General features: G+C 47.5%; 1 protein-coding gene across 1 annotated transcript; it reads left to right on the top strand.

Annotated features, from left to right (window-relative positions):
- The first annotated feature begins 5,940 nt into the window (after window positions 1-5,940).
- Window positions 5,941-23,633, top strand: LOC119456962 (uncharacterized). The gene is made up of 10 exons (XM_037718782.2): window positions 5,941-6,309; window positions 9,567-9,948; window positions 11,818-11,861; window positions 12,761-12,843; window positions 15,412-15,570; window positions 18,859-18,921; window positions 20,031-20,197; window positions 21,242-21,321; window positions 23,250-23,484; window positions 23,542-23,633. Exons 1-10 carry the CDS (start codon window positions 5,941-5,943, stop codon window positions 23,631-23,633), a joined length of 1,674 nt encoding a protein of 557 aa, XP_037574710.2.
- The last annotated feature ends 1,849 nt before the right edge of the window (window positions 23,634-25,482 follow it).

The raw sequence follows: 25,482 nt of genomic DNA, 5'->3' as shown, positions 1-25,482 counted from the left end.
GTTATCTATTTTCACTGTGCTGGCTCGGCCCCATCGAAACCCTCTCCGCTAGAGCGTGCTCCTCGCCTCTTGTCAGCCAATTAGATAAGAAAAATGTGGTCGCAGTTTCACCTGAAAGGCGAAGCATCAATTGCGATAGCAAATTTGTAGAGAGCTATACGGAGTAAATGATAGCAACTTTATCAGTTGTATAAACTTGGGCATGCAGCAGCACCGGCAACACGCAGAACTAATGTCGACGCCGTCGGCGTTTTCCCCGCGTTCGCACAAAATGCGTGCGGCGTTGCTGACTGTTGCCGGAGCCTCTGATATAAATAGGCAATTGGTGCCGCAGCTAAATGTCACCTCCCTTCCCTCCCCCTCCCCCTTTTCGATTTTGCTCGGACAGCTCCCGATGCTCCGCCCACTAGTCCGAGTGTTGTCAGAAGCGCATTCGTTTTTTCACGGACCGGAAGTTCCGGACTGCCCGCGGACACTTGGAGCTGTCAGCAGATGTTTGCTCGGACAAGCGCAAGTAGCTAGCAGACGACGGCTGTCTTAAAAAGATGCGCGCGGTGTTTGACGCCATGTTGTGAAAGATTCCGTGTGCTTCTGCGTACTTTGCGTGCTCCAGGCGGCAACTACTGTGCATTGAGTTATCGCTCCTGTTACATCGGTGCTTTGTGTGCCATCATGCAAGTTTTAGGGGCGAAGCTCCTTAGGGTGTGGGTGTGTCCCTCCTCTGTAGTAGTAGTAGTGGTCGTAGTAGTAGGTAGCCACGTCTACTTTTATGAGAAAAAAAATTCCGAGAGTTGTGGCCGTAGCGGAATCGAACCAGGGACCCCTCGCTTCTGAACGCGTGGCGCTAACCACTACGCCACGAAGCGCACATGGACAGACGCACCACGATGGCAATAAATACCCAACATTAACGAAAGACTGCGCGTTTCTAACGCGTTTGTGCTAGCGCGTTACGGCCCGTGCAAGAAGCTGGTGTAAGACGCTGTGGCCTCTCCGCCTTACCCCCGTATTCATAAACGCTGATGGCGTCGGCAAACGCGGTGCACGTTCCGGCATGTGTAAACGGCTGCGTAAGACGCTGTGGCCTCTTCCCCTTAGAGTACTGCACATTTCTAACGCGTTTGTGCTAGCGTCCCCTTAAGCGGGAGATGGTGCAATTATAATGAAGGGCGCTGTTATAAAATAGGAATGACGTCACATATGGCGCGTGTCATTGGTGGAAGTCAATCGTTCGATTTAGTGCGGCGAGACTGGGCGAATTACACGGAAGATTCACGGTTTACCGATGATTCCCTCCGGAGCTTCGCCCACTCATCATCATTCACCCCGTGGATATGCGGTGTTTTTTTTTTTTTTTTTTTTTTTTTTTTTTTTTTTTTTTTTTACGAGCCGTCTAATTGCTGTAGCTTTAGTCTTCGTGTTCTTTTTTTTTTTAAAGAAAGAAGCACAGCGACCAGGCGCACATGCTTGCTTTTCTTAATGTGTTTCGCTAAATCTGTCATGCTCATTGCTATCTACGTACGCAGTAAGCAGGTAAATTTTGCTTTTCAGGTAAGTGAAACTAGCGTACGTGCAAGGAATCATATATTGCATGTGGCTATTTCCCGCCGGTAGTTAGGGTGGTATTTTGGTATTTCGCGGATTGCTGTTGACATATATGTTGATCCCTTCTGCTACCAAGTTCGAACGTTTAATTTTTGACGTGCAGGATTAGTAGACGGTGTACACGCGCTCTCTCTTAGACACACGTCGGGCCTTTAATTAGCAGACGGTCTCGCGAGCTTTGAGGATGTAGGTGGGTGCTTTCTGCATGAACAACGACGTGGCACGACCATGATTTCGGAGTCTCTCCACAGCAATTTTAGGGCCAATAAATATATTTCACCACCACTACGACTTTGCTTACGTCCGTGTGGGAATTCCACTTAAGTTTCTCAGGCAATGAGCTGGCTAGCGCGACGTAATAAACTGCGCTTTGCGAAAACGTTCTACGCGCTCAGGCTACGATTACACTGTGCTAGCTTCATGGTTGTGTCGGCGACGTACGCCTCTGAGACTGCCCCATTGCGGAGGCCACGCTAATAAAAACGCTGGGTAGGGGGCTATCTACGAGTAGCAAAGAGCAGGCGACGGCAGCCAGGAGAGTGACTTCCGGTCGCGGTGCTTCGACCGAAATCTCGGACAGTCCCCGACAGCTGGATCACGTGACTGTGGCGCGCTCTTCTGTCAGGGCTAGTCAGACCGGAAGCAGCGGACGGTTTGCGGACAGTCCGGGATTGCATAATCGAAGAGGCCCAGTAGATCATCTCTACAGGTCTCGGCGACTGTTTATAGACCTAATGCGCACCTTCAAGTGCGCGCGTCACAAGTGCTCTTTCTCACCCCCCCCCCCTTCTCATTTCGCCCATTTTCCCAGCTTAGGGTAGCAAACCGGATGTGCGTCAGATTAACCTCTCTGCCTTTCCTATCTTCCATTTCGCTCTACCTCTCCGATCTACGCGATTATACCAAATGCACAATTAAACGTAACATGGTTTCTGATCACTTGTGCCTGTTTCGTTCTTTCTATAGCATAAAATACACGCCACTCAACTGGTATTATAAACAATAAATAAAGGTTCGGACAAAGTATGGTCAAAATGCGTCGTTTCATTACGTTTGGTTGTTCTTCGTTCTTCAGAGTGTACGTATAACTTACCCCAGCCATGAGCCTGATTTCTTCCATTGAAGCTTCAAATTAAGCCCCCGCTAAATTTATCTCTGTTATCTATAAAGGGGAGAGGTATTTTATTTGCAAGTGAGGCACATTTTTGTCGTCTAGTGAGTTGTTAATTAAAAAACTGTCAGCCATTCCACTGGGGTGGAGATGGAAGACCAGCGAAGCTGAACTATGGTCGGAATTAGGTATTTTCACTTACGACTATTAAAATGTGATGGTGTAATTGGTTATTTGAACTATTAGAGAATGAGAAATATATATGATCCGGGGGTTTTAATTTATTTAGGGACCACAGGGACCATTGCCTTATGGTCGCTACGGTACACCGCCATAAGGTGTACGGCAATGGTCGGCGCGTTCTTCATAAACACGTCACCAACGCCACGCGCGTTCGGTGCAAACGCGGACAAAACGCCGCCGTGCTGACAACAGTTCTGCGCGTTTCTGGTACTGCTACATGTCCAAGTTTATACAGCTCTTCAGAATTGTGAGAATGACAGCTCATAAACAAATGTCACGAAACAAAACACCGGCAGCGCATGCCTTTTATGTTAAATCTTCTCAGACTGATATATTAAAAGTGGAAAACATATAGATCGCACTCGATGATCGCACACAAGAGCTGTCAAAACGCTGGCAGTGAGCAAGCGCGCCAGCAGCAGCGAGCGAAGGTTCACGCGGTCTATCGCTTCAACGGAAACTGAGCGGCGAAAGCACAGCGCATACACAGGTAGGAGCCGTGTTGCAGATCGCTTTCAAGATACGGTGCGCGCGACCACCCGTCGCCGCGCAAAGTACAAGTAGGCAGTTAATTGCTCGCAGAGCAAAAGCCGCACTCACTCCCTCCCACGCTGCCTTCCCGCTTTCCTCCTTTGGCGTGGGTGATTGAGTCGCCAGTTGCCCTTGCGCCCGGTCGCAAGATACGCATTTGTCTTAGACTAACATTACCATAAAGAAAGTAGCAACAAAAGTCCATTTGTGTAAACTTGAACAACAAACTGTCAGCCGTTCCACTGGGGTGGAGATGGAAGACCAGCGAAGCTGTGCCACGGCAGCTACATAAAAAAAGGGTGCGGCCTGCTGCGTGGGGCTGTACTAGAGTGGGGCCGAAACGGCGTCTCGCGCCTAGTTCTCCTCGCACCCGCTCTGGCGCCACTATTATGGTACAGCCGTTCACGGAGAAGCGCTTCCACAGCTGCGTTGGTACGCTCGATAGTGACTCTAATCAAGCCGTATATAACGCGCTTTTTAGTTGCACATTACAGGTTGAATACTGAAGTCGTTATTAGCAGTGCTGATTACCTATGTGAAAAGACTGCCTTAGGAGTGCCAATCTTTTGTACAGTGGGCCTCAATGCTCCCCATGAAGCTAGGCTTCCCGCTCGACTCACCTGAAATGAAAAGTGCTCTATTACGAATAATCTGGAGTGGATTTACGTGTTTCTTCAAGACGAAGCAGTGAGTGATGCAGGCACTGAGCACGGTGGCCAAAGGGCCCTGACGCCTTTTCTCCTGAAATAAAACTTTTCCTCTATCTCTCTGTTCTCTGCAATCTGACAAGTGCGGCAGGTTGGGAAGGTTAGTGAAGATGCATGACTTGAAATCAGCAGCGGGTCTAGAAACGATGGCAAAATGAGATACGCAGAAATGACAAGCGCTTGTTCGGTGTACGTTTCTTCCTTCTGGCTCCGGTTTTTTTTTTTTTTTTTTTTTTTTTTTTTTTTTTTTTTTTTACGAGCTGCTCATCTTACATCTTGCCCCTGTTTCTGATATTATTTTTTGCATGTACTGCGGATAACCGGGAAGCACAGTCGGAACCACATTCGGAAGCAAAAGCCTAATTTTCGTGTTCTTTTTTTTATAGTCATTCTCAGTAAAATGTAATGAACATATCAGCAACCTGTCACTTGGCTCCCACTTGCTTCCTTTCCCTGACGGCCCTTGGCGAGAAATATTCTTCAGCCACGCTTCCCGACTCTGTAGATTGCAGGTGAATTCGCGGTACTTCACGGTAGCGTCTCTTCTCGCGTTCGAGTTGCACACTGGCAGACAAGAGTTTCGCGGCATCACACCCCTAGAAAAAACCGTCTGCCACACACGCGCACACCAAAGAACCGTAGTCAAGCACAGGAAACATGAGGAAAGCTGCTCACACACACGATCACAAAAAAAAAAAAAAACCACACGAGAATGCGCACGAAAAAGCACACCAACACGCATAAATCCTGAGGCAACCACATTGTAGCACGAACTGGCGTCTGCCTTGCATACCGGAGCAGTGGCGTCCTCACCAAAAACAGTGGCCGCAACTCAGCCTGTGTGCTGACTTCTTGGAGTCAACTTTGAACGTTGCAGGGAACGCACGTTGCCATTCCGACATTTAGTTGCATGCACCGCACTTCGCACCCTGGTACACAGCTAGTGCTTCAGATATATCAAATGTTGACGCCTCGGTTTTGCAGCTGGCACCTCTGCGCATTGTTCCAGGGCTACTATCTTTATCATACATGGGAGGCATTCCTTCTCTCCTGCGCCACATTCGCAAATGCTCAACGCACGAGAAAGCATTTTCCAACGTTATGAATGGCAAGAAATTATAAAGATTTGCCTTCCGTTCCTACTTATGTGATGATGATGATGATTATTTAATGGCACAAACCCACTGTAGGGGATAGGCAACGAACCGGCTGGTAATATGATAAAAAAGTGGAAAACAGAAAGTAATCGAAGAATGTGACTGTCCTGAAGGGGTGGGGGGGGTGCTGTCAATTAGGCACAAGCCAGGGTTAAATGATCACTGCTGTGCACAAATTCATTGAAACATCCGAAAAGTTACGCTGCTAAGGTATAGACCGTGGGACATGTTATTTTATTTATATTTTTGTAGTTAATTTCTCTTTATTTTTTAGTTATTTAGTTTATGTATAGGCCCTCTCAAAATCTGTGTTAGGAGTTAGTTGCCAAACGCTTTTACCCCTTTTGTACGTTGTTGGGTGTAAGTTTCAATTCATCCGGTGTGGTCAATCCCCCTCGTAGGTACTAGTCATGTTCTGAGGCAACAACAACCACCTTCGTCGTTATGAACATCCCACTCTCGAATTTGACGAAGATGAAGATACGGGTGCTGTGCACGCGCCAGCCTGTTTATACCGTCGATTGACGCTCCAGATTATCGCTGACGTACGACACTCTTACCGCTGGAACTTCTGCTTCCTGAGAAGATGTCTTCTGCACAGTGCCTGCTACTTGCGTTGCTGGCATCCTTGGGCTCCGTGACCGCGCCTGCTTTACGGACAGACCAGATAACGCCGGGGTTCTCAGGCCATGCTTCGCATTCTCCGTATAACGTAAGTCATGGCCTCCAGTCAGACAAGAAACTGGAACAGCCCGCCGACGAGCTCGACACTCCCGAACGTGGCAACACGAGTGGCCTCTTGAGCTTGCTTCCCAGTCGTCGGCTGCCCAAGTCCAGCAAGGTGGTGCTCAATAGCGACCACCGTTCCATGGCCGACGTCGCTGCCAGAGCCACAGGGCACATGGCCGGGATGCGTGGCCTGGACATTATGCGCGAGTTTTTCCATACGAACCAGGTGCGCAAATCCTTTTATTATTGCGATAGCAATTGTATGGACACTCCAAGCGCATTTCTATCGTCGGCGTCACAGTGAGGTTCCGTATAAAGTCCAACGGCGATACAATCGTCGCCGCGCGCCATACGCTGAGTGTGCGAGTAAACGCCTACGAGGTTGAGCCGATAATCGCGGCTCAATGTAGCGGACGCGAGGGAGGAAGGCAGGCCAGAAGAGCGCGGTTGTCTTTTGCGCTCACGAGGCACGGGGGCGAGGCGACGGAGAGGGAGGGGGGATTGCGTTCTGCGCCGTCGGCTGCTGGTCACCGCGCGGCCGCGCGGGCGCCGTATCTTGAAAGCGATCTGCGATGTGGGGGAAGTGCGCGCCCGCGCAGGCCTCATCTTCAAAGCGATCTGCGATTGGGGACAAAGTGCATGCGCGGAGTGCCGGTAGCTTCGTATGCGCTGTGCTTTCAACGTTTAGTTCGTGTTGAAGCGAGACGAGAGAAAGCGCGAAGGTCAATTAGCCCGGTGCTGCTGGCGCCCTTTCTCACTCCGGCGTTTTCACAGCAAGCTTCCGCGGTCATCGAGCAAGATGTGTTCATGTTTACCTGTGCGCGCGTGACACCTTGTCTAGTTAGTAAGCGAATGTTTCCAACTTATACGGCCCAATAAACTACTATCCTTGGTTCGTATAGCTCTACTAATTTGCTATCGTAATTGATGCTTCACTTTCCGGGCGTAACTGCGACTTTTTTTTCTGCGATAATGACTAGTGGTGTCATTTTAGTGCCTTTGACATACCTGACCAAGTAGCAACAGGAGACTACACAAAAGACACCCACTGCGCAGAGCCGCCACGGAGGAAAATGTCAATTGGCAGGTGGCGAACGGGGATAAAGCGCGTCTATTGAGGCGCAGGTAGTATTTCAAGCCTTTAGCTAGACCAACCTCTCAAGTTACTGTTACGCGTACTCTAACTCGACGAGTTTAATTATTACGCGGGTACCGAAACTGAAGCGCAAATACAACAAAAACCATCGTAATCATCAAGCTAACGACCCGGTGTACTCCATCGCATGACAGTTTTCTTAAGGACGCAACGCCGCAACGGTGCCATTTATTCAGAACGACGGGCCTTGCAGTTTGTTACGCCGCCAGGCTGCATAGTTCACTAGCTGTTACTTCATTGGTGGCGATATGTGGAACTCTACCAAGGCTCAGCTTGTCTGTCAGGTTCTACGTTTGACATAGTTCTTAGCGCCGTTGTGATGCATCACTTTCACCTTTGTTAAGACCCGCCATGGTGGCTTGGTGGATATGGCGTTGCGCTGCTAAGCACGTGGTCGCGGGTTCAATTTCCAGTCGCAGCGGCCACATTTAGACGGGGGCAAAATACAAAAACGAGCGTACCATGCATGGGCTGTACGGTAAAGAACCCCAGGTTGTCGAAATTAATTTGGAATCCCACACTACGGCGTTCCTCATATTCAGATCGTAGTTTTGGCACGTAAAACGCTACATTTTTCTTACCCTTTGTTAAGTAAGCTTCTCGATACGCAGTAAGAGCTAGTACAGGAAACCTTAGCCTGCGCGATTTCTGATTGAAGAGTAAAGCAGTGACAGAGCCAAAGTTCTTGAAGTTTGATGTCTGTGTCTGCTTGATCACTCACTCCACAGTCAACACTGAGTGTCCTAGCTAACCCGGACCAAGCAATGAAAAAAGAAAGATCATAACTCAGGTTAGGCAAAAGGACAGCGAACAATAATGAAATATATCGCAAATCAGTTCTGCGTAAATTGGCAAGCTGGAGGAAGTTTCATGGTGGAATGTTTTCGAACTCTATCGCCCCGGACCACGACGAAATTTTATTCAACCGCGAAGCATTCTTCGTGAGAAATCATCTGGGTTTTCTTTGAAGCTTCGAAATACTCGTAAGGTGGATGACAGTTTCCCCTTCGACAATCGTGCAGCATTGTTATCATCCCTACATAGAACAACTGTTTTTAAAGCATGACCCGTTTCAGTTGGGACACCGTGTCTACCCATTAAGCATGGCATTACGGAATTATGCCTACAGGTGCTGTTGGATGGACACAACGTGACCAGTTAAGCACCTCGTGTGTGCATTGGAGCGGTAGCGGAGTCATGGTGGCTTCATTTTTAGTTTGGCAGGAGGTAACGGTTATGTGCCTGCTTTAACCCACCTTTCTCTACAGATCCTTTCTCCACATAACCCTGCTCATGTATATCATTCAAGCAGATCGAATGTTTTAGCCACCTGATCAAGAATCGTCCTCGATGACGAAGCTCCTTGTAATCATTCCTCCGTATCAATGAAGACTATGGCAAGAAATTACCTTTTACGAAGCATGCTGTTGGTGCGTTCGTTCGGTGCAACGTCCCATAATTTATTTATTCAGTAAAGTGTAAGACATTTATGTCTACCTCGCAGGCACAGTAGACAATCACGCTAGCAAGTGCGTTCTAACAATGTTTAAAAAGTACATCGCGTGCATCTTCAGGCCCAAACGTGATAACCCACGATAATAAATGCCAAGAAGCAATGTCATTCCATAAATCAGGAGCATCTCCTCGGAGTTCAGCGCTATTAGGCCGTTGTATTAGCCGATTGGACTATAGCATAATGCTTGTCCTGTAAGCTCCAAATAACGCTACTGTAAAACCAGGCAGCACGTCAGGCATATTGACGGCTAATAATTTTTTTCTCGTCTTGCAAACGAGGTCCTGTTGACGTACAAATAATTGTGGAAAAGAGCTCATATGTGAGTGATGCGTTCAAAGCCTCATCTTCATTGTTTTGTGTATGTGCTACGAATATCCAGATTTGAAATTATACTGTGGCTGTTAAGTGCACACTGATTGCCTTGGATATGTGGTCAATACTCAGCCGCAGTTTACAAAGAAGGTTAAATTTACCTGAACAACGCTCGCAGAGTCCCAGTTCGCGTTTATTCACTTCTTGCTACACATTTCAATCAAGTTTTATTGCTGCCTGAAATACTAATCCAGCAAGAGTATAAAGCTCGTGACTGCGCGACAAACACTGAATACCTATACGTAATCTTGCGTAATGACCAGTTCATCCTTAACATTGGCGAAATTTTGACTTCGAAAATTTACTGGAAATTAAAAAGGCTGCGAAAAAAATGTCAGATTTCTATAGAATTTTCTGTCGCTTTACCGTCGACCTTCGGCACTTTTGTATTCGTAGCATTCGAATTCATTAAAGTTTCATGCGCAATTATGGTTCGCAGGTGCTCATCTACATAGCCTGTTCGTTTGCACTGACGGTTCTGGTGCTGGTCTTCACGTTGGTGACTGTGTACGGTGGCCGACGCGCTTTGAGCTCGGACCGGTCAGCGTCAAGCGCTTCGTGGAGGCGATTTGCCGAATCGTACCCGCTTATAGACCGGCGTTCCTTGCTGGTCGACCAGGGCTCAGTGACGCAGAGACTGCTCGACAGCTCCGATGATGACGACGAGCATGAGTATGTAGCTGTTCTTAAAAACGAGGAGGAGGTGGACACCAGCGTGGCGCCGCCACGCGAATTCGGTGATCACAGAGCACGCTCTGTCGGGTACGCCCCGTCTGAGATCAGCGATGGGCCGTGGTCGGCGAGTTGGTCGCTACCGGGCGGTACGTTTCGACCGTTTCAAAAGCTTGCAGATCGGTGTACGTGCACTTGAACAGGGGTAGTATATTGAAACCGGCCATTCTACAATTCACGCAGGTTGGTTGACTAAACCAGTAAAAGTAAACATGACCAAAGTAAACCGTGGACGGGAAAAAAAATATCGTGGCCCCGTCTCTTCCTAGCAAAAGAGCAGCAGATACATCGTACACGTAAAGGACGGCCCTTGACTGTACAGTAGAGTCAGTGTTCTGAATGCCACGTAAGGAAAACACAACGTAATTGGTTTTACATAAATGGAAGTTCAGCTGTCTTTCAGCCTTGTGGTGTTACGATACTATTGGTACATTGGACAACAGAAGGAGAGACAAAAGCGAGAGTTGCGAGAGTTTTGCACAGCCAGACGCAGTTCGCACTGAGTGTGCTGAGAGGTCATTAGAAGAACTGTAAAAGTAGATATATTCTTGTATTTTGGAGTGACATAGCATCCTGTTAATTCTAGCTTAATTAGGCTTTGTAACAGCGTATTCATCTTAAGGTATACGGAATCACGTGAAAGGTGAAGTTGCTCTTCTGAAGGCTGTTTTTACTACAATAAAATCGGTCTCTATTTGCTTGTTCTCCATGTACATAAGTCTAGTGCGTCATAAGTATGTATTTTATGAAAACAACTGTTGAACGTATCTCATGTGACACAGGCTTTAAGCCAGTTGAGTCGAAAAGAAACAAAGTAATAATTGAAGGAATCAGGTATATTTTGATAATGACGCAAGCTTTTTGGGTAAACTATTTAAGAAAGCCAACCGCTAATGCGTATTTATGTATACAGGTATTGATGCTGGTAGTTCTGAGGACAGATCAGTTTTCATAATGCGCGCAGCAGTCTTATGTGCTGAAACTGGGCAAGTTGCAGGTTAACTGGATATTTATGCATCAGTGTGGCATACCGGCTGCCGAAAAAGAAAACTGCTTTTTTTTTTTTTTTTTTTTTTGCAGCCTGGAGACACTTTCTGACAAATGGCATAGTACAGCGCGCTCATGTTAGTGAGACTAATGCGACTGAACGTACCTAGGCTTTACCAGCAAACCATGAGAAAATCTAGCTTTCTCCCACTTTTATGGCCCTCAGACGTTTGCTCCAGACAGTCGGTGCAACAGCGCGAACTGTCACAAAACCCAATAAAGAATAAAGACAGTGTCCGCTGATGTCTGCAACAGCCTTCCGCCATGGCGGTAGCGTAATACATTGTCACTGTAACAGGCTAGCATTGGTTTATGTACTTGAAGTACGAAAAGCCGAAATGATGGCGTGTGGTATTGTCTCTGTAGTCCAACGTATGCTATATTTATCCCTGTGCAGAGTATGTAAGTAGCGGCTTATGCGTTTCTTTTCCTAATTTTTTGTGTGCCACACTGCGCCTTCCGTTTACACGTAGCACGCGGTATAGGTAGTTCTGGGACCTTACCGTGGACATATCTTGACCTCGGCCTTTTCGACGTTGAGAGACAATGTATCGGCAACGTTGACATCGTGGCTTACGCGGCTTAGTCACTTGCCTGAAAGCACAAAAAAAGCAGAATGTATCAGGTTAACTGAGAATATTTGCTATAGTTTCTGTAATACTAAATCTACATGCTAAAAATGAAACTGGGGCCTAATTTACTAAGCTTTTCGTTAGTAAGGGATCTTTGTCATTGGCCAGCCGTCTGCGCTAACACGTCCAGCATTAGGAGTGGCTGGAATTCTCTTACGAACAGTTCCAGCGTAAGAGCTTTTTGTGAACACAGGCTTAGTTTCTGAGGGGGCATTTGGATGTTTTGCTTCGCATTTCCGGTGTTCACAGTAACATTAACTTGTCTCATCCTGTTTCCAGACCCTCCCCAAGTCATAATAAAGAGCAAACAAGGTGTCAAGCGGGTAAGTGGAGAGAAATCTATCGTACGCAGGCTTAGCGCTGCGCATATAGTTTATTGAATAAGAGCACTGCAGGTAACCATATTAAGAGGTACACCGTTTTCCCATTTACTCATGTTACAAAAGTCTCTGCTGTAGTAAAATAGCGATCGATGAAACCATGCAATATCACTTGAATGTCGCGTCTGACGTCTCCTTCTTGGGGTGGCCTGCAGATATGGGCGTATCGATGCTAGAGTTTACAACAACACGCAGACGACAAGGCGCCATACGACGCCCCTAGTAAGTTTCTTACGTACACCCTGCGTACAAATATAAAAATAAACGTAGATCTGCTTAGTAAGCAGTCCGGATGGTCAAGTTGACGCGCTGGCAGGGGAATTTCTTGGTCTTATGGTTAAGTGACGTTGACCAACCTGCCGACATAGCCAAAAGGCTTGGTAACGAAAACAAGTGAAAACAACCACAGCTAACAAACTCGCACATACCAGGCGTTCTTTGTCTTAACGGAAAACAAGAATTTAATACCCACGAGTAGTCCATAACGCATGCCTACTTTTTCAGCTAGATGATTCGATGATGCACAATAAAGCAAGATCCTCAATTGACTAATTAACGGAAGTTCACTATTTAACGTATGACGTTATCACTTTCAGCGTCTACATTTCAAATTACGCAGAAAAGTTTTGAACTACAACAAATTTCGACTAATTCCGTCAAAGTTCATTAGTGAAGCAAGTAATATGTACGCCTCCTGTAGTAATCCAGTTCAAGGGATAGAATTGTTATGTGTTACGCAAACTTTTTAAGAATTGCCTTTATATACCTCTGGCTACTAGTTCTGCTTCGCGAGCATTCGTTGATGTGCATCTTTATCTTACACGCCATGCATGTCCCGGCAGCCCATCGAGGTGTTCCCGAGCCGACTGCTGGATCTATGCAACCAGGACGCGCCGCACACTTTCCTCGCTTTCCTGCCGAACGGGTGAGCCGCGTGTGACCCCCAGCCTGCGCTAATATATCGCTAATATATCGAGGCAAACTAATATATCGAGTCTTGTGCGTACGCTAAAGAATTCCACGCTGTTCAAGTTAATTAGGAACCACGCACTAATTCGTCTCGGTAATCCCTGCGTTGCTTCGAGACGTTGAACCACATCAATCGGCCAAGCAACCCGCACAGTGTGAGCAGATTCAGGCCGACCACTAAGGCAAGTTTAGTGCGAACGCTGTTGGGTCGGGACTGGTCTGCAGTGCGCATTACGCAATCGGGAGCACAATGCTCTGCTCGCACGCTCTGTTGTCTGCTATTCTGGCCCGCCAGGAACAAGTTTATTAGAATGCGACTGAGGCAGTTGATGATGTGGTTGACTGGAGCTGCGTAAACGCACTTTTCGAGCCGGCCCGTCCACTTCGTGTTCATTTAGGCGAGCCCATGTAGGAGAAGACAAGGCACGCTTTCCGCCGCGCGCACGACCACGCTTTCAGGAGCACAGGCGCTCCAAGCGCCGACGACAGCAATGTTACTGTATTGGGCACTGGCGTGCCCATTACACGTCACATGTTCTCCCGGCTATACAAAGTCAAAGCGATTGTTCCAAATAACCTGTAAACTACTAATTGCTAAGTCGTTCACCAGAGTTATTTGAGAGTACAGCAAAGAAGCGGAGTGGTGATGGCAGCCATTGAATGAATGAATGTGTGTTGTTTACCGGCGCAAGGGCCAGATGGCAGCCATTCACCGGACCTTCGACACCACGGCAAAGTTTTGGTGGGTCAATGGTAGTGCTCAAACCATCTTGGTCAATAAGGTTCCCATTGCACCGAATGCATATCGAGATAGGATAATTAGAGTTACTGCCTAGTATTCCTCCTTGGAATTGGCACAGCTCTAAAGGGACACTAACGAAATACACATCCGCTTTGGTGACGAAGTGGATTTGATGTTGCGCTGTTAAGCCCGACGGCGCGGGATCAAATTCCAGCTGCGGCGGCCGCATTTCGATGGGGCGAAATGCAAAAACGCCCGTGTACCGTGTATTGGGTGCACGTTAAATAACCCCAGGTGGTCGAAATTATACCGTAATCCCCGACTACGGCATGCCTCACAATCATATCGTCGTTTTGGCACTCAAAAACCCCAGAAATTATTATATTAGGAAAACACTAAAGCAGTTTACAATGATAGAGTAGTCTTTAAGGGCTCTACTTTCGTAGATTTTGCGACAATATGCTGATTAGTAGAATAGAAAATTAAGGTCAAAGTTCCATTTTTTCGAATTTTACGCAGAAACCCTAGGACCGGTACGTCAGTGTGAGGTCAGGGATATCACCGTATTTTTTTTCCCTGCATTTCGGTCGCTATGGCGCCGTAAAAGCTCTTGAATTTTCCTAGGCTCAGTCACTGGCTCTTTCAGAGTACAACGCAGTCATTCTTTATCGATAGAAATTTACCTAAGGACGTGCAGACACTGCGAAAATCTATGACGTCACGGCGAGCTGGTGCGGAAACGTCAAGGTGGCGTAACCATCCGTTTTTCGTTTTGCGTTTTTTGTGACTTACCGAGCGTCTTCTCACGGTAAAGGTGTCTTTTTGTTGTAGATTGCTGAAGGGTAATTAAAAACACAGCTCAAATAGTATTTTAATGCGTTAGCATTAGAAGTGTCAAAGTCGAAGAAAAGTATGCGCGTGAAGTAGGGGAAGCCAGTCACTTGGTAGAGGTATATATATATAGAATCAGAAGCACAACTTCGCGGTTATCTTAGGTTTATTATTTACCCAACAGTTTCGGTCAGTGGACCGACCTTTTTCAAGGGATACAGGAACTTCTCGCAACAGTCTTTTTATATCTTCAGGTAGTGAAAGAAGGCGCCAAAAAAGTGAGAAAGGAGAGATAGAGAGAGCAAACCACAAAAAAGAATCCAGGGAGAGAGCCAATGGCAGGGAGATTCCTTGTTGGTAGCGGGGTTCTTCACGACAGCTGCTTGTCATTATTGGCAGTGGACAAGTGCTTGATACGGTCCCCATTATGGGTCGCTGTTAAGCGTGTTTGACATGCACATTTGTCAGACACGCCTGTCATGTTAAGTTGAACATGCCAAAAAAGAAGAAGAAGAAGAAGAGAGACGGAGAGAGTTAAAGGAAAGACGCCAAGACAAAGCAAAGGGCAAAACACGAGAAACACGAAAGAAGAAGACATAACCTATATATATATATATATATATATATATATATATATATATATATATATATATATACACAGTGTAGCGCAGCTGACCGTGGTCTGCTGCGGACCACCATCAGTTACACTTCACTCTTCAATAAGGCGGGCCGTGTGTAGAGCGAGCTCCTGAGCAACACTTTGAAATGTGGTCAACGCGGTTTAAATCATGCATCCGGGACCTCAAAGAGGTACGAAGCAATGCCACACGCATTTCTCTCACGTCTACCGCAAGATTGCCACCGCATTACTTTTTTTTCTCCTTAGTGTCTGTTAAACACGAGAGGAACGAAACCCATTTAAGCACACCCCATGTGTCTGGTTTTTCCTAGGAGCCAGCACCGTTCCAAGTGGATCGCCCACGGCCGCCACAGCGAAGTCTTCCAGGTGGCTTCCCTGCTCAGGCGGACCGTGCTCAAAGTGGTTCCCGTCACGGGAGACTTCACCGAGCAGCAGGTCGACACCATCGCCTCCGCCATTCAGTGCTGCCTGTGAGTTATTAGGAGCACGGAATGTTGGGCTACACGTGCTGCCAACGTATACCTGGGTTTCAAGCTTCGCTGTTATTCAAAAAACAATTTCAAACAAAAACTAACAATTTCTTATTTATTATTGCGATAGCAATTATATGGACACTGCTACCGGATTTCTGCCGTCGGCGTCGCCGTCGTCTTCGCCGTCGCCGTGAGGTTCCATATAGATTTCAAGGGCGATAAAATCGTCGCTGCGCGCCGTATGCGCGAGCGAGAGCGCGCGGGGCACGCGCGCTATCACGGAAGGCGAACCCCCTCCCCCCCCCCCCCCGCCCGGCGCGTTATCACGGAGAGCGAACGCTCAGCGGAAAGCAAACGTTACCGTCGCGCGAAATACCGTGGGGATATGGGAGGGAGGGAGGGAGGGAGGGAGGCGGGGCGGCGCTGTGCTCCGGCACCAAAGGCGTATCTTGCCACTCAATCTCCCACGCGAAAGCAACAAAGCGGGAAGAGGGGGGGGGGGGGGGGGGGGGAGGAGCAGCTTCTCCTCTGCCAACAACTTCTCATTTGCGCTTTGCCCGGGGATGCCGGTCGTCCGCACCGTCTCTTATCTCCACACGGCTCTGACCTTTGTATGCGCTGTGCATTCGCCGCTCAGTTTCCGTTGAAGTGATAGACCGCGCGAACCTGCGCTTGCTGCCAGCGTTTTGACAGTCGTTGGCTGCGGTCATTCAGTGTGATCTATTCATGTTTGCTTGTGCGCGCTGACACCACGATTGTTAATTCAATTAGTAAGCCAATGTGTCCAAGTTTATGCAGCCGATAAAACTGCTATCCCTACTCCGAATAGCTCTCTACTAATTTGCTATCGCAATCGATGCTTCGCCTTTCGGGCGAAACTGCGACATTTTTTTTTATTTTATAAACAGGCGTGTTTTGGTGCGGCGTAGCACGAAGTTAACTAAAGGTGTGATTATATCAGCGAGAAAGAGCAGGTGAAGCAGTTTGCTTCACCTGCCCACAGTTGCTTTCATATAAAATCAGATTATGTGATTCGATTAAAAGTGAATATTCGCGTTAAGGGTGAGCGTGAATATTCCGTTTGGCGGTAAATAAAATAACATGCATGTTTTTTTCTGTTCTTGTGTCATAGATTCAAGTGCCCTATCAGCCACCCTTACTATACTGTTTTTTTTTTTTTCAGTTTTGCTTGCAGGGGCGGAAGAATTAGAAATACACTTGCGTAGCATTTCAAGACCGAAATAAAAGAACGAATGCTTAATTTTGAAAGAATCTGTGTATACCCAATCGCATTAGTTTCTGAGAAATATAGACCTTTAATCACTGCGATATCCTCACATGTAGCGGTTACTCGGTTGTTTACCTGTGTCCAGTGACTGAGTCAATTTGGTTGTGCGACAGAGTGAGGCACGGTAAGCATCATGGAGGAAAGGAAAAAAAAAAACTAGGAGAAAGCAATGACGTCAGGCAGCTAGCCTCGCCAAGGTTACACCCTCTGAAGTTGCCTTTATTTCCTTCGGTGCCTTTCTGCGCGTTTGCTCTTGTGAAGAAGGCCCTCCGAATTTGCCAAACCTTTCGAGGCATTGTTTGGCTTGTAGTAGCATTTAGTGACGCGTTCGTTCCGATGGGTCGCCGCAACCCTCACTTTCATACTCTCCGCGCGCTCGACGGCTGGAAATTACGACTTGCCTGTCACGTGGTGAGTGCCTATTGCCCATCCGCCTTTCCTTTATATTATTTTACAGGGAAGCTGTTTATGGCTAGGGTCCCGTGCAGTTTTATTGCGATAGCAATTATATGCACACTCTAAGCGGATTTCTGCCGTCGGCGTCGCTGTCGTCGTCGCCGTGAGGTTCCGTATAAAGTCCAAGGGCGATAAAATCGTCGCCGCGCGCCGTATGTGCGAGTGAACGCGCGGGGGACGCGCGATTTCTCGGAGAGCGAACGCACGGCGGAGAGGAAGCGCGACTTCCTGTCGCGCGAAAGGCCGTGAGGGTGTGGGAGGGAGAGAGGGAGGGAGGGAGGGTGGGAGGGAGTGGGGGCGACGCTGTGCTGTGGCACCAAATGTGCATCTCGCAACCGGGCGCAAGGGGAACTGGCGACGCAATCTCCCACGCGAAAGGAGAAAAACGAGAAGGCAGCGCGGGAGGTAGGGGGAGGGGTGGCTTCTACTCTGCCAACAAATGCGTTCTTGTACTCTGCGCCGGTGCGGGCTGTCGGTGTTGTCGCGCGCACGGTATCATGAAAGCGATCTCCACACGGCTGTGACCTTTGTATGCGCAGTGCTTTCGCCGCTCAGTTTCTGTTGAAGCGATAGACCGCACGAACCTTCGCTCGCTGCGGCGGCCGCCCTTCCTCACGCCACCGTTTTGACAGTGCTTGCCTGCGGTCATCGAGTGTGATCTACTCATGTTTGCTTGTGCGCGCTGACACCACGCTTGTTCATTCAGTTAGTAAGCGAATGTTCAAGTTTATGCAGCCAATAAAACAACTATCCCTACTCGGTATAGCTCTCTACTAATTTGCTATCGCAATTGATGCTTCGCCTTTCAGGCGAAACTGCGACATTTTTTGTGTCCGTCAACAAAAACTATCACCATCAGCAATATGGCTCGAGCATCGTCGTCTTCCACAGCTAGCTCGTTGGCGCCCCTCGGTGCAACCGCGCGAACGCGCTCGTGCCACAGCTCGCGCGTTCGTCGTCGTCGTCGTCTTCCACAGCTTGCTCCGTTGCCGCTAATCACTCCAGTGTACAATTTCATTTCTCTTCTATCCTCTTAATGGGGAGGCCGCGTTAAGTAAATTTGTTTTATTTACGGGGTATGAGCCATTGTTTAAATGGATATGAGCCATTCATTGTCTTACGTGACGGACACATTTGATAACAGAGGTTATACGGGAATGTGTTTGCGTACCTATCATCACGATGACCACCGATCAGGGCAATAGATGTCATACCTTTGTTCGAAATACTGTGTCACCTCTATGTCATGTGTAAACAGCTTCGCTGATCATCCACCTTCACAGAGTGGAATGACTCATATTTTTTTATGATCAAGCTACTTCAAAATTGTCACGTGACGCTCCCACCTAATCCTTTCCTTTCCTCCATGGTAAGCTCCTCCGGAAGTCTAGCGCTCTCACGGGTGAGTCATCTAAGCATTTTCCCGAGGAATGTTTTTGCTAGCACGTGGGTGTCAAACTGCAGGTATATATAAAACGCGTCATTTTAAGAGATTGCCTTCGCTGCTCGTTGCTGACATGTGTCTCCGTCTTACTTTTCAGCAAGCTGAGCACGTTGAAGCATGGCACCCGCTACGGAACTCCAAACTTCATCGAGGTTGAACGGTTAGAACATCTTGCTGATTTTCTATTTGCCGAAGAACCATCAGCCACTGCGCCAAATTAATAAGTGGCGGAACCTGCTATGTAGAGCATGCATTTTCTCAATAGTTCGATTTGTTGATCATTGTCGGGACACTTTACTGAGGCTTCCACTAAGGATAAGATGTTTGCAAGGAAAGAAATACTGGACATGAAGTATTGATGCCCGATCATCTAGGGGTCGTCTCTAGAATATCTATTTGAAGACAACTAATCACAGATGCATTGAACTGGAAGGGCCATGTTATAAATATGCTCTTACAATCTTACATCTAACTCAACTGGGCATGACACCATTCCACTACGGACGTATGCAAGAACAGAACCGGACTTCTTTTGCGTTGCACATCCCCGAAATAGCCTATTATATATATATATATATATATATATATATATATATATATATTATAAACCGTATTGGTATACATGAGAAGTGGTGTCCCACTTTAAGTTCTTTTCCGCAGATTTATACAACAAAGGCATTTTTCTCGGGTCAATCCCGGTCTCTCATAACTATCAATACAGGAAGCCTAAACTCTGTCTATGCGGGGCAGTGACATTTATCTGACATCACAGTTTTTATGACTGACCATGTCATTGCTGGTGACTTGAATGTATGCTTCGTCACGGTCGCCCGTGGAACGCTGACGCAGAACGTAGTTAACGCAGCCTCGTTATGCATCGCCTTGCAGCTCTGGAAGCGCTATAGGCAACTATTGAAATTGACTATTTGGTGCCCCTGAATATTCAGTAGGCGCATGTGCCCACAATTTTCCAGATGTCAGTAACAGCGCTAGACTGCTGCAGTTTCACGTTCTTTGTCACAGTAGTATATCAAGAGCGCATTGCGAGCATGCCGTTAGGCCCGGTTTTAGCACCGAAAGCCTGTTGCTTCGCACGCCTACAGTAACGATGGTTAAATCACAAGAGGTGGCCACCGATAACGATCGTACCTTGCTGCCGGCGTTTCACCTCCGTTTATCAAGAACGCCGCAATACAAACTTCAGCTTTCTTCGTGGTCGAAGATTTTCCGTAGCTGGCTGCAGCGTGTGTGTGTGCTGTGCGCGCGCAGGATCGCGTGCGTGTTCGACCAGTTCCCGGAGTGGCTTCTGCGCAGCGGCAGCAGGGGTCTCGACTCCTCGAGCGAGTCCCTGGCCGAAAGCCTCGCCTCCGAGATGGCCGGTACGGACGGCAGCCCCGACGCATCCGATTTGCTCGCGGCCTTCCGCCGATGGAAGGGTACACACACTAGTCGTTTTACTTTGTTAGGCATAAAATACTCTGTTCCCTCGTACATGGTTTCCCGAGTACTCGTGTTTAATTCAACGGCGGAATAGTATGAAAATTGAAATAAGGTTGCAGTCAACCTTCATTACAGTGCAACGAGTTATGAGGATCTAAAGAATACGGTTAAGTAATCGTCATTGACCTTGAAATTCCCACAGAAACGCATGAATTCGAAATCCCGTTTTAACAAAGCGAGAATGTCCGTCAAACTGAATAACTTTTTTTTTAGTTCAGGCTGAAGATTTACTGATAATTTCGCGCCAATCAGGCCAATATCCTGCTGGCGCGCAGCGCTGGTTATAGATTGTAACTCCTCTGATGCAACAGTTCAGTAACGGCGCTGACGCAGCATTCGATGGCACGTGATTCGTCACGAATAGTGCTAGAGTATCGAAAAACAGGAAAATTACCTTGATCGCTATCAGTGATTTGTTGTGAAAAACATTTGCAGGTTCAAATCCCACTTGTCTGGGTTATTCGGGACATAGGCGAAAAGTTTTACATTTGTAGTTTGCTATTTTTCATTCACTGTATTTTTTTTGTCTCTGCCTGCCTACGCCATACTGCAATCGCGTGTGGTATGGTTTGTTTAAATAAGCACTATAAATTGTAAAATTTCTCTGTCGACGACGTGCATTCACTTGTCTAAGCTTGGGCATGTTTTTTTTTTCGGTGGCCGTATTATCTCTAGACATTCAATACTAAATGAATTTACTCGACATTACGTGCGATACTAAATGGACACAATGCCAATGATTTAGCCTAATTTGCGTTCGTACTTTTTATTGCCAATTTACCCATCGGCACACTCTTACTTGTACTTCTTCAGGAACACTGTACTCTCTCTGTCATTTACGTTAGCTTTCACCTACGATTTTTGTTTTGTCTTCTCTTTTTTAATATTCTCGCCTACATCGCATGTTGTGGGCTATTATGCAAACAAAATGTTGTAGTGCCTTCGATAACTCTGCGTATATTGCACTCTCCTTGTTCCAGGCACAAATCAATGCTGCCTAACACTGCACTTCATTGTGTTCGAGCTAAGTTACGCAGGAAAGCCGCTGTCGCGGATAACGGTGAGTGCAACGGCCCAAGTGATGCTTGCGAAAGGGTAGCTGCTTTTTTCAATGCGTAGCATTATATGTCGAGTCGGCTGAAAAATTCAGTGTGAAGCCAGAAGACCCCTTTCCCAATACAGGTTGAAGCCCATTGTGTGCGCGGTTGATGGCTGCCATCCAGAGTAGAGTGCCAAAAGACACATTGTCCGCTATATTTACGAGCGCGCCGGCGCAAAAACATTCAACAAGCCAGTCCGCTTTCGCCATACGTACGAGAAGAGAGATGCACATATTTACATTGCTGAACATATACATTCCGCACCACGCCTGCCGCCATATAATGCTACGCATATCTAGGATACGCATTTCTAGGATACGAAGAGAAGGGAAGCGCAGTCGAGGTCGGCAGAGAACCAGATGGGATGATGAAGTTATTAAATTTGCAGGCGCAAGTTGGAATACGCTAGCGCAAGACAGGGGTAATTGGAGATCGCAGGGAGAGGCCTTCGTTCTGCAGTGGACATAAAATATAGGCTGATGATGATGATGATGATGATGATGATGATGATATCTTCGACAGTTAACGTTCAGAGAAGTTCCGCTTAATTTGCTTGCGTGATGCTCGGCGCGGCATAACCAACGCGTTTATGCCGTCATAGGCAGCGGAGGGGGGACAGCTGCGCGTGCGTGCCTAATTAATGCGCGTGTGGCGCATCCTCTCATTTCGGTCCTGTTTAGTCACCTTCCATCCTCACTGGCGGGGCGTTTACCGGGGCGTACCATACTGCTTGCTATTCCTCTTTTAGTGCAGGCTTAGGCATTTCTAGCCTAGCCTCAGGCATGCAGGTATTTAAATAAATAACGCATTCTATATCAGCGTAACCCCAACATACATCATTATCACGCATAACACATTGCGCACCACATCAACCGCCACATACTGCTTCGACAGATGACGTTCAGTGAGGTTACGCTTTCTTTTTCGAACCGTCTATGCTGTTTCTAAAACGGGCGTCTAGGCTCCCTGGAGACAAGTGTATTTGCTTGTGGTTATGGAGGACTGTTTTGTTGTTGTTCACAATTGGTGCGTGCGCGCATGCGTGCGTGCAAGCTTTACATAGATCTGTGTCGCGAGTGCAGCGCTTATTGTCCGGACTCGTATTCGCAAAAAAGTGCTTACGATAGACGTTTTGCGTGAGGAAAGGTACCAGCCCATGGTGATCGTGGACATGTCCTTAGGATAGGCGTCCAGATTATCGAGAACAGCACTGACGATCAAAAAATATCCCTTTGCGAACTTACCACAGTTCTTTTTCTTTATTCCCTTTAGCGTATACTCATGGAAAATGCACTTCCCCTTCTCATACAAACTGCTCGCCAGAAGAGAAGCCACGACTTTTTGTGCTGGAACGGGTGTCTCGCTGCACGACCAGCGAACAGTGTCGCACAATAGTTTGCTAACATAAAATTACTAGAAAGAGCCCCTGCGCTGCGGCCGTTAGCTGCCACGGGAATGATGGTTAGTACATGGATTTGTCTAATCTTCATGCTTATGGCTTCAGTCGTTCTTGTGGTTTGATATATTACGGCATATCTGCACTTACTGGTCTAAATTTCGAAGCACTCTTGCGCCTGTCTAAACGCAGAAAGCAAGAAGCACATGCACAATCATTGCGAGTTGTTGCATTTATGAAACAATATGTTGTTGGAAATGAATCGTTTGCTCAGTCGCAAAGCCCTTCGAAGTCACAAAGACGAAGCTTAGGCAAATCCATGTATACTTACGATCATTCCCCCGCTGGCTGAGAGCGAATAACTTGCAGGTCCCGCCGACACAAGCGACAGAGTTCCATCTTATAAATGTTTGTAGGAAACTCTGTATCGTGTCCCAACGCCACCAAGACGATCGCTTCTGCCTCGTGATCACGCCTTTGTCTCCACGGCAGCTGCGCAGCGCGTTACAAGGGCGCAGCCTGGTGCAGCAGGCCGCGTGCTGCGTCGCCGTAGCCGAGCGCGCCCTGGGTTTCCGGCACACGAGCGTGGACGCTGACAAGCTGCTGGTGGCCGTGACCGACGCGGCCTGCCTCGAGTACCGGCTGCCGGACAGGATGCCCATCTCGGTCGAGAGCGCTGGTCTGAAAGCGCACTTGGCCGGCGGCCTGTCGTTCGCTGTCGATCCAGGCAGGTTGCGCGCGACTTTTACCCGAAACAAAACTGTCAATTCTATGCCTGCTTCAGTGCAGTTGAATCATCCACTGAAGTCCACTGTCGATCATCCACTCAAAGAATCTGGAGTCAACGCCCTTGTCAAGCTTTGTGCTCATTTTTGAGCTGGAATTGTTAAGCACTTTCCAGCTGGAAACTGTTACCGTTTAGCTCAACGGGCGACAATATCGCACATTATTACGCACGACGTACTCATGATAATATACGAGCTGGCAATCCACAGACAACGCATAATGGAACATAATTTTTCTGAACATTTCTTGAAAGGTGGATTGCAAGATGGCAGCATAGTAAATGTAAAGTAAAAGTGTTCTGAATTGAGGCTCTTTCCACCCTATCCAATTGAGAAATCACTGATTATTAAGGAATCAAATATACGAGAAACAGATAAAAGCGTGTGCTATAAACAAAAGCTTCTACATGCGATCCTACCTTCACGTCGAAGACTTGATCCGATGCTCAAGCTTCGTGGCGCACATCGGGGCGGAACTTCGTGCGGCAAAGATTACGCTTGTAAAGTGGTGTGTTTCAGCCGTTGTGACGCGCAACGATGCACCGCAAGCTTCGCCGGCTGAAAGAGACATCGCTTTCTTAGCGTAAACTTCTACGCTCATCGCAATTCCTTGCGACAGCAGGCTCGCCAGAAGTGGGCATATTAGCAGGTGCACGAAAGGACCCGCACGCGCAATGCTCTGTCTCGACAACAGGCTACTTGCTCCGTTAGAGGGCGGAAGCATGCATTTTTTCATGGCACGCTCTCACAGATCCCGCGATATTTTCTCCCCGCCTGTACATGTAGATTGCCAAAAAGGTCCTCAACAGATTAACCTACGTGAGCGCAGGTAGCTTTGTATGGTCTTGAAGAAATTGGCCGTTCCGCCCGAAAGGCGAAGCACTGACTGTGATAGCAAAGCGTCGCCCTTGAACTTCTCGGACGGTGTTCTTCCTTTAAGCGGGTTCGACTAACGCGGACGCGACATATGTGGGTGCGCCGAAATTTCTGGCACCCTTAAAAGCTTTTTTAACACGCCAGGTAGGGCCTGTAATGACATCGCACAGGCACCACTGCGCTGTCCATAAAGAGCACCCCCCGTATGAAGTTACATCACTTTCAGATTGTGAACATATATTTGTTTTTTCGCACTTATTAATAGTGTTCGAAGATTTAAGATAAAAGCATGCGCTGTGAATGTTGTGTTTCATGGCATTTGTTTGTGGGCTGCCATTCTCAAAATTCTGAGGAATAATTCAGTCAAGAACGTAAGACCTCGCATGAGCAACTTTAGTGATTGAATCGATTATCAATTTAACTCACATATGCGGCATGGATAAGCATATAGCATACATGTACCTAAATAGGTGTGGAGCACCCCCCCCCCTCCTCATCCCCCCCCCCCCCCCCCCGGCGACGCCAATGACGACGACGAAAATTCGCTTGGAGTGTCGATATAATTGCTATAGCAATAATAACACAAAAAAACCACCACACTCAGCCACCACGTCTTTGAAAAACAAGGCCTGTGCACCCTACGCAATCGGTTTCCCGATGTCATAACCACTACGGAACACAGCGCGACCAACAAGGATCAACGGTGTATTATACATGACGTCAAGGCTGCAAAACTCACGTCATCTAAGAAGCACATGCAGAGCACGCAAGATTGCTGTGTCTGTAGCCTCAACCGACTTCTATATATGGGTGATATTTTCACACTGGTGTCTAGGACGCGTCACAGAAAGAACGGACATAATGTCAAATATTTAGCCAGTCATCGCCCCCCATCCCCCCCTCCCCCCCTTGCTACCATGATGAAGATATATAGGGTTTATTCGCGCAAGGGCCAGGGACCTAATGCTATTCAGCTGAAGATCGTCACGAATATAGTTCAATTTTATACGTTTTAGGTAATAAGTGCTTCGTATAAATTCAGCACAAAGTAAAGAGTATGGATC

Source organism: Dermacentor silvarum, chromosome 6 (assembly GCF_013339745.2).
Source record: "Dermacentor silvarum isolate Dsil-2018 chromosome 6, BIME_Dsil_1.4, whole genome shotgun sequence".
Taxonomy (NCBI): domain Eukaryota; kingdom Metazoa; phylum Arthropoda; class Arachnida; order Ixodida; family Ixodidae; genus Dermacentor; species Dermacentor silvarum.
This window is presented reverse-complemented; position numbering and strand designations above follow the sequence as displayed.

Excerpts from the sequence above, each read along its gene's own strand:
- LOC119456962 (XM_037718782.2), top strand. The coding sequence starts at position 5,941 with ATGTCTTCTGCACAGTGCCTGCTACTTGCGTTGCTGGCATCCTTGGGC. Across the intron at positions 11,862-12,760 it reads GCAAACAAGGTGTCAAGCGG|CCCATCGAGGTGTTCCCGAG; the intron begins GTAAGTGGAGAG and ends ATGTCCCGGCAG. Across the intron at positions 21,322-23,249 it reads AGCCGCTGTCGCGGATAACG|CTGCGCAGCGCGTTACAAGG; the intron begins GTGAGTGCAACG and ends TCTCCACGGCAG.